The sequence below is a fragment of the Pollachius pollachius genome (genome assembly GCF_949987615.1).
Source record: "Pollachius pollachius genome assembly, chromosome: 11".
In the NCBI taxonomy this organism is placed as follows: Eukaryota; Metazoa; Chordata; class Actinopteri; order Gadiformes; family Gadidae; genus Pollachius; species Pollachius pollachius.
The window spans coordinates 2,461,752-2,471,751 of NC_136944.1; the positions used below are offsets into that span (position 1 = coordinate 2,461,752).

The 10,000-nt window shown below is 46.8% G+C and overlaps 1 protein-coding gene across 1 annotated transcript in view; it reads right to left on the bottom strand.

Moving 5' to 3' along the window:
• Positions 1-10,000, bottom strand: part of LOC307083218 (voltage-dependent T-type calcium channel subunit alpha-1I-like) — a gene marked incomplete at its 3' end in the record, with an annotated part of 145,112 nt that overhangs the window by 78,996 nt on the left and 56,116 nt on the right. The window contains exons 6-7 of the mRNA XM_079747052.1: positions 3,286-3,634; positions 2,597-2,689 (exon numbers count right to left, since the gene is read on the bottom strand). Coding sequence (XP_079603178.1) covers positions 2,597-2,689; positions 3,286-3,634 — 442 coding nt within the window. The remainder of the gene's footprint in view (positions 1-2,596; positions 2,690-3,285; positions 3,635-10,000) is intronic.

The window sequence follows — 10,000 nt, forward strand, 5'->3', positions numbered from 1 at the left end:
TCTATCCTTCTGTGTATGAAACATGATATGCATATCGTAACAGTGTTTACAACGTCCAAGGTATCGACTAGTACAGGATCAGTGACTCCTGACTCCTCGCAGACACCGGGGAGTCAGCCCTCTGACTCCTCTCTGACTCCTCTCTGACTACTCAGCCCTCTGACTCCTCTCTGACTCCTCTCTGACTCCTCAGCCCTCTGACTCCTCTCTGACTCCTCTCTGACTCCTCAGTCTTGGTCCTCTGCGCTGAGGAGGCATCGAGAGCCAAGGAGAGGATTAAGAATTACAAGGGAGACGGCGTTGCCCTTGGTTACCGCATCCGGAGCTCAGAGGGAGGGTGGTGGGGAGACGATGCTCTGTGTGGGTCAGAAGCTGTGCTCGGTGTTGGCTCTGGTTTCATAAAGGGGAGGTTGAAGAGGAGATGTTTATGCCCTGTGGGGAAACTACTCGGTGTGGTAGAGGTGTTTGGCCGCGGGGTGAGTTTAACACCGAGACTACACCTGCAGGGTGAATCTATTTTAATAACCGACTGCTGGATCCAGTATCTCTTTGTTCGCTGTTCAGGATAATGAGCTGGCAAATATTTTATCCGTCGTCTGATTCAAACATGCAGCATTTCCCACATATATGCAGGTAGACTTAGCCTGCACACAGTAAATCTCACCCTGACATGTGCACACACACACACACACACACACACACACACACACACACACACACACACACACACACACACACACACACACACACACTCACACACACACTCACACTCACAAACATCCACTCTCTCACTTTTTCCTCTCTCAGCCATGGTGTGTGCCTGTGTGCGTGTGGTCGCACACATGTATACATTTTTTATGTATACATGCGTGTGTGTGTGTGTGTGTGTGTGTGTGTGTGTGTGTGTGTGTGTGTGTGTGTGTGTGTGTGTGTGTGTGTGGCAGTGTGCATGTATTAAGAATGTATGTTGGGACCAATAAATGAACTATCTCTGTTGATCCAGTTAGTTTGCTCGCTACCATGGCTGCAGACCGCTGGGTTTGTGTTCCAATTTGTTTCATAACTGGCAACCCCGGGGGATTGGAGAAGAGTGAATGGTAACAAAGGCCAACACTAAAAAAACTTTCTGACCCGGGGTTCGTTTCCCAAAAGCATAGTTGCTAACATCCTTAGCAACCTACCTCCTGGGGACTCAACAGTTAATAGGAAAGTGTTCCCCAAAACCATTTCACCTACATAGTAAGCTCATATTATGGAGAAAGTTGTTAAACTCCCTTGTACTAGAAAGGTAAGGCTCCCTTATTGTTTCCCAACAACATAGTCTGGCCGAGTCCTTATTACCCACATGGTAAAAAGGCAAATTATTAACAACAGCTCTAGGGCTGTTGTAGGTCCATATTAGGCCACATGCTTCCTGGATATTCATGGTCACATGACCGATTTCAGTCTTCTTTGTCTTTTTTACACAATTAGCATTCTGAGTTTGTGCAGTAGTGCCTCCAAATGTTAGGGTGTGGAACATCCGTGGACATTTAATGGCTCACAAATATTTTCTTTAACAACCCTGTTAGTTTTACATATGTGATAAGATTCTGGGCAGTGGGTTTCAGAGAAGTAGATTCATTGATAGCCTACAATTTAAAATAAAATAAAAAAGTATCAAGAAACATGCATCCACTGCAGCGACAACAAAAGATGCTGCCCCCCTGTCAAAATGAATAGGCTATCAAAATATTGTAGGAGGGAAATATACAGCCTAGGTACTGTAAAGAGATCGACAGACTTCAAACGTCAAAAATCCATCATTAGAACTGAGGAAACAAGACCCATCTGGCAGGGCTTGAACCGGTGGCAATAAACAACAACCTATAAATTTGAACTTTTAAACTTCTCACCAAATTCATTGTTTGAATTATCTTTTTTCCATAAACGTATCTAACGTTTGCAGCAACTATATTGAATTGCATAGATAGTGCCTATGCTGATGAATTCGCCAGAGTCATTAAAAAATTGTGCGACGTTTTTCCAAACAAACAATTATTTCCGAAATTGTTTCTGATGTTGATACAAAGGTTAGGTAGGCTATACACAATCAAGTTGGCGAATATTAATGTGTAATTTGTGAGGCTTCCACCTGTGAATGATTGAACGCCTCAGAGCAACTCCAAACTCTGCCTTCAGAAAAGATCTGTTCACTATGTATTAGCTGATAAGTACGCAGCTAATCAACGAAGAGGTCAGCTACGTATTGCTATGTTAGCTGGAGATTTTTGGGAAATACTCATAGTTCGGCTGCTGCATAGTACAACTGGGCTTAGTAATAAGTCGGCAAAATGCTAACGTCCTGACTTTTTTGTGAAACGCACCCCTGAACGGCCTTTCAAAGTACAACCTGCTGGCTGGAGTATCTGGGGGAGAGGCCAGTGATTCACAATCCCTTTACCTCTGAGGAAGTATCACGGTAACCTAGCGATAGTGTGGAGGACATCTCCTCCACAAGGCTGCAGTCAGGGCGTTTCAAGGAGAGTTAGTCCCGGCTGGGACTCCAACATGGTGGCCCCTACGACGTAAGGGGGGGTATTAAAGCTTTACTCACGATGATGAGGAAGATGAAGTAGATGAAGTTGTAGAAGGAGTGGGCGTCCATGACGTAGTACATGATCTCCACCCATCCCTCCAGAGTGATGACCTGGGGACACAGGGACACCGTCAGCCCTCGTCTCAGTGGGAGACCACACAGAAGGGTTAGTAGGTTTGTAGGCCGCAATAACTTAGTAGGTCAGTAGGTTAGTAGGTAAATAGGTAAGTTGGTTAGAAGGTTAGTAGGATGCAGTAAGTAAGTAGGTGAGAAGGTTAGTAGGTTAGTTGGTTAGTCAGTTAGTAGGTTAGTAGGTTAGTTGGTTAGAAGGTTAGTAGTTTAGTCGGTAAGTCGGTTAGTCACTTAGTCGGTTAGTAGGTTATTAGGTAAGTAGGTAAGTAGGTTAGAAGGTTAATAGGCTTCAGGATGTGTTACATCATTGTTAAGAGGCCTTCTTCATTTAGTTATTCACCGCAGGGTATAATGTGTATATTATATATTGTTTTGTATTTTATTTATATATCCGATATCCGCTGCATATCTGAGAAGATATGCCTTCTCAGACGTTGCCTTACACTTGCTGTAAGAGATCGAAAAACAAATATATGTAGATAAAGATATATATATATATATATAGATATATCCCCACCCCTCTCCTCACCCCTCTCCTCTCCACCACCCCTCTCCCCACCCCCACCCGACCCCACCTGAAATATGACGATCCAGGCGTAGACGATGTTGTCGAAGTTGATGGCCCCCTTGTGGGGGTTTCCGCTCCCAGTGTGGCAGCGGGTGTAGTACTGGTTCCAGTTGACGCAGAGGCCCCCGGCCCCGGGGCCGCTGCCGTTGGGCCCCAGGCCCTCGGGCTCCAGCCCCAGGCTCTGGCGGTGCAGCGCGTCCTCCCGGTCCAGGCAGCAGGTCCGCCCGCCCTCACGCCGTGCCGGCACGTCGCCGCACGACATGATGCCGTTATCAGCGGCCAGCGAGCAGATGAAGGGCCGCTCGTCATCTTCATCAGGGGAGTAGTAGGGGCCCGGCAGGGCCAGCCCGGGGGAGCTGGGGAGAAAATGAGGGGGAGAGGAGGGTCAGTGGGAGGAGGAGTAGGGGCCCGGCAGGGCCAGCCTGCCTTCAGGTAGACTGAAACATCAGGGTTTTGAACCCCGAACCTTAAGGGAAGGTTGAACGCTCCATAGCCGCTGGAATACTCCACTACACCTGTGTCTTGTCCCAGTTTGGCTGCACAAAGCGCCTTCACAAATCAACAACATTCAATTAGACCCGGTCTAATATGTTAGACCGGGGCCCTCCTGTTAGACTGAGGCCCTAGAGATCCTGTCGTTGGATATTATTGTAGATAAATGTGTGTAGATTTGTTAAATGGTTTCGACGAAGGTAAACGGTTGAAAAATGATTGAGTTACGATGTCTTAAGAAGTAGGAGTGTCAGAATGGGCAGACGTCTCCAATGAAAACAGCTGAAAATGAATCCGGTATGAAACTAAAACTGATTCTGAAGAAAGTTTAAATGATATCAGAATTCCGTTTAGGTATAATTGAAGATACAAGTGTGTAGATTTGTTGAATGGTTTGAACAAAGATAAACGGTTGAAAATTGATTTAGTTACGTCACATGCTAAATAAAATGATAGTATTTTTAAAGTAGAATATCTTAAAAAGCCTAAAATATTTTAAAAATCTGAAAATAAGCGCACGATTCCAAGCTATAGACCTCTAAAGAATAAGTCCCGCCTCCCAGGCTCTTGATTCCATGTTTAAACGTCTATGGAAAAAAAAATGGGAGTTTTGAATGACCGTACTTGACCAACTCTGTAGGTGGCGAAGAAGTAAAAGCTACTCAGGTTTTGAACTACACACTTTTTCCATCTAGATTCCACTTGGGTTTTGGACTCTCGGGGCCGTTAAAGTAGTTAACTATTATGAAGAAGCATTATGCTAACGCGGATCTGCGCCGACTTAGGACGTCACGACTCTCCCAGTCAAGGTCGCATAGCAACGGCAATGTTTCATAGTTGTCTTTACCGTAATGGCACCAGAGCCCGCCTACGGAGGAGGCGGGCTCAATATCAATAGTATTACTATATTTATACTATATAAATATATTACAATTACTATTAATATCTATGAGCTAAAATCTACAATCAATCAAACATCTCAATAACAAGAAAGATAGAAAGAAAGAATAAAACTTATGAAGAACAATAGTTGAGCGCTGCATGCAGCACTCACCTAAATAAGGTTTAGAGGACAGGAGGTGAGTTAAGATTACAACACAGAGAGAGAGAGAGATAGAGAGCGAGAGAGAGAAAGAGAGAGAGAGAGAGTCGTGGATGTGAGAGGGTTGGAAATAGAAACAGAAAAAGTGTGAAAAGGGTAAATAGAGATACAGTAAAGTGATTTACTGTGTAAATACTGTTTGAAGTACAAAACAAAAGCAGCCTGAGGGACAAAAGTAATTGGGAGTAAGTAGGACACAAACAAATGCAAATGAACTCAGAGGCATGAGAAGTTTCAGGAGACACACTCGTGCAACGTTCAGAGTGGTCTCTGTCAGACATCATCACTCCATCATCAGTGTTGGTAATAACGACGTTTAAAATAACGGCGTTAGGTAACGCCGTTATTTTTTCAGCAACGGGGTTATCTAACAAATTACTATTTTCGTCGTTACAACGCCGTTACCCTTGCTGTACGAAAAATGCAGTGCGTTACTATGAATTGATTGAATAAACTGCGTAATCCGAACGCACCCCTGGCTCCAAACACAAACTGCTAGTGAGGAGACCGGGTGGGTTAACAACGAGATAAGCGATTATGATTGGCTAAGGCAGAGTCATGTTTCATGGTAGCCAATCGGAGCCAGTGTTTTTACGCACAAGCCAGGACACGCGCGCCACACACACACGCAAACGCACACGCCAAACAGATTCGATGAATCAGCAGAAATGGCGAGTCTGGAGCAATCCGATGAAAAGTTGGCATCTAGTATTCGGCAGATGTTCCACAGCCTTTGCAACCAAGCAAATTGAAATTCAGGCCCCATCCACACTAACCCAGGTAAATGTAAAAACGCACATCCGCAATGAAAATGATCCTCCACACTATCGTTTTCATATCGTTTTCGGAACGTTTGAACTGTCGTCTTTTGGGTTTTTTACCATCACTGAAGAACATTAGTACAGCGCTCGCCTCCGGCGTTGGAGCAACGAATATGTTTAAGCCAATATGTCGAGTTGTTTCTGGAGATAAATTAGTACATTGTACAGAGAGATCATCATTTTCATTTCACCTGCAGTTTTTTTGATGAGCGTCTCGGTCTCGCGCGCAAGCTTGTGGCAGTGTCATGGCAGTGTCACGGCAACCGAACATCATCGTTTCTGAAAGCCTCCGTCTACCATGTCCACACTACAACGCGAACCCAGCGTTTTCACATTTATCCACCTCAGCGATCATTTTCGAAAAGTGTCGGAATTCTCTGTTTTAGTGTGGAGGGAAGGGCACACTCTACAAACGCAATATTTATGTGTTTGTAGATTTACCCGGGTTAGTGTGGACGGGGCCTCAGTTGGAAGCATATCGGAGCCTTGAATGGGCAGTTAAACCATTTAACACATTAAAGCCAAGTGAAAACTGCTCAGAGAAATCCAAATTCTTCGACATATAGCAACTTAATTACTTAATTACTTTTTTAAAGTAACGTTCCCAACACTGTCCAACATCCATTCATCATGGATGCAAAGAGCAAAAGAGAGAGAGTGATAGGACGAGAAAGAGAGTTTCCTCTTGCTGAGGAGCAGCTTACAGCCTGGGGCCCGACAGCTACCTGAGGCCCGCTGACAGACGGGACAGGGGGTGCGGGTAGAACGGGGGGCCGGGGCGGGACAGGTGGGGAGGGGGACGGGTGTGGGGCTAAGTCGGGTGACAGGCTGAAAGAGGGCGAGAGAGAGAGAGAGAGGGAGAGAGGGATAGTTTGGCCTCAGGGGGAGAAACACCAGAGGTACGCAGGGTGGCAGCCGGGTCAGTGTGGTGTGGCCGGGGGTCGGTGAACACGGGGCCCTTTGGGGGCCCCTGTAATGCCGGGGGCCGCTCTGTCGGGCCGGCCTCAGTGAGCTGTTGTGACCTCGCCTGGCAGCGGAGCTCCATGAATTATGTAGCGAGGACCCAACGCGATTAGAATGCACACTTGATACACACGCACACACCAATTACACAATTCTGATATGAAGACAGACAGACACACAGACCGCACACATGCACAAGCGCACACACACACACACACACCTCAGACACCCAGGTGCATGAGGTTATTACGTTAATGATCAGGTCTCAGGGTAGAAAACAAAAACAAAGTCACACCCTCCATTACTTAACATCCATATTCATACTCTGCTGTTTACCCTGTTCCTGTTGCTCTGTCTGCCACCTTTATCCTCCTCACTCGGTCTCTCTCTCTCTCTCTCTCTCTCTCTCTCTCTCTCTGTCTCTCTCTCTCTCTTTTGTTTACAACATTATGGGAGGAGGCCATGATCAACGAAGTTGATCATGGCCAACGTAAACGCCTCTGAATGTGTCACACAGACACTCTCTCGCTCTATGTCTCTGTCTCTTGGTATCTCTCTCTCTCTCTCCCCCCTCTCTCTCTCTCTGCATCTCTTTCTCGCTCGGTATCTCTGTATCTCTCTCTCTCTCTCTCTCTCTCTCTCTCTCTCTCTCTCCCCCTTCCTCTAGTTGAAGCGCATAGGGTAGAATTTTAACTTTGTCCTACTACATATCATACACATTCAAACAAAACACACACACGCACGCATGCACACAAACACACACACACTAACACAAACACACGCACAGTCACACTCACACACATTCTCACACACGCCACTGGTTCGATAGCAGCAGGTTGCGTGTTGTGCTTCTTCCAGTGAGCGGAGGAGGAAGAGGAGCATCGACCCACTGGACTCTGAAGAGTTAAGGATGGACGCACAGAGACACAGCACTGACCTCCAGGGGGGGAGGATAGGGATAGGTGACCTGGGATAGGTGACCCAGGATAGGTGATCGGGGATAGGTGATCGAGGATTGGTGATTGGGATAGGTGATCGCGGATAGGTGATCGAGGATTGGTGATTGGGATAGGTAATCGGGGATAGGTGATAGAGGATTGGTGATTGGGATAGGTGATCGGGGATAGGTGATCGAGGATTGGTGATTGGGATAGGTAATCGGGGATAGGTGATAGAGGATTGGTGATTGGGATAGGTGATCGGGGATAGGTGATTGGGATAGGTGATCGGGATAGGTGATAGAAATAGGTGATCAGGGATAGGTGGAATGCAGTGTAGCTAGCAGGTGGTAAATAATGGAGACAGGCCTTCTTCCTCTCCCGTCATGTACATTATGGGGTTAAACCAGGTTCTTTGTAGGTTTCTGGACGTTTGTTGGCATAAAGAGGCTGTCAGTCCGGGTTTAAAGGGACACCGTCTGGCCGCTATGAGGGGACGCATCAGCCTAAAAGTAGCCTTCTTTTGTCCAGTGTTTCTTTCCTTTCTTGACGCTTTCCTTTTTCGTCTTTGTTCATTTCTCCCTAGGCAGGAAGCAGCTGGGGCCATCGGATCAGCACCACTTAACTAAAGAGTCCTCTATATGTAGAACTATGGCTATAACTATAGGTATAACTAAAGGTATAACTATAGATATACCTATAGGTAAAAATAAAGTTATGATTATAGGTATAACTATAGATATAGCTATAGGTATAACTATATATATATATATATATATATATATATATATATATATATATATATATATATATAACTATAGGTATAACAATAGGTTTAACTATAGGTATAACTATAGATATAACTATAGGTATAACTATGAAGATAACTATAGTCATCACGTGTTACGAAGACTGAATGAGGAGCGGCCGTGGAGATAACTGATGATGAGGTTCTGAAGAGGAGCCACTTGAGTTGAACACTGAAGACGTTAGCCGGTCAGAGGGTCCACTTAAGGACTCAGCGTAAGGTTGACTTAAGGCCCTTAAGGACTTAAGGACTCAGAGTCAGGGTCTAAGGAGCTGGCGAGCCGCCCCTCTTAGCCCAGCGGTGTTCTGAGTCCACTCAGGAGACTGTTTAAGGACACAAATCTCAATAATGAATTGTAATGAATAGAAAGTAAATGTCAGTCACAAATGTTTTAAAATGTGGAGTTTGCCTAACAACAACCCATAGCTTAGAACACTGGCCAATAGAAAGTCTCACAGTTAAAACCGGTGTAATGACATCTGGTTCTCAAACCCCATGAACCCTCACTCCACCACAGAAGGAGAGCTTCATCCGTCTGAGCGGAGAAAAACTCAAAATGGAGGCCGTGGTGTCCTCCACGACCATCTGTCTGCTGCCAGGTCTGAGCAGCCGCTCATCAGTGGCTCATCAGCAAGGCAGCCGTCAGCCAGTGCCGTTTAACCCCGCCATCGCTCACCGGGCCCCCCCAAGTGCCTACATCTGCTGCCCCACCGCCCCTTTGGCCCCCGGCAGGCTCTCATAGGCTGAGGCAGGAGAGCAGATGGGCGGGGCCACCTGAGACCTGGGTAGCAGGTAGGGGAGGGGCCAAGCGCCAGACCCCGCAGGCAACTTCAATCAGATCAAACTTCAGCTGACCAATAGGATTGCATTACAGTCCCAGCGGCGGTTTGCTTTAAGCCGCGGCCGTCTATTGAAACGTGGCGGGTTCCAGAACACACCGCCTGACCGCGAGTCCACCACATCTCAGGCGAAGACCCTCCACTGCTGCCTCAGACGCCCCCCTCGCTACCAGCAGCACCTGACTGGGTCCAGCCTCATCCCCCAGAGAGCCCCCAGCGAGCCCCCCAGTATCTGACCTGGAGGCAAGATTAGCTCGGCACAGCAGCTCTAGACCAATCGTCTGCACCAGAGCCTCCTGACGGAGACACGCCCCTCACCCTCACCATAACCCTCACCCTAACCCCCAAACCCTTACCCTAACCCTCACCCTAACCCCCTAACCCCCTAACCCTCACCCTACCCCAACCCTAACCCTAACCCTAACCCCCTAACCCTAACCCTAACCCTAACCCTCATCCTCACCCTAACACCACAAGCCTCCTTCATCTGACTGTGAGAGCTGTCATTACAGCGCACTGATGTCAACACAGCTGGCTGCTGGGCATGCCAAACACACACACACGCACACACACACACACACACACACAAACATACTAACATAAATAGAGGCACAATTACAGAACAACACAAAAACACACACACACACAGACTAATGTGTTAGCACGCACTAATGGACATACCTACACACACAGTCACATACACACAAACACACACACGCACACACGCACAGACATTCATGACAACAGCCCATAAGTACC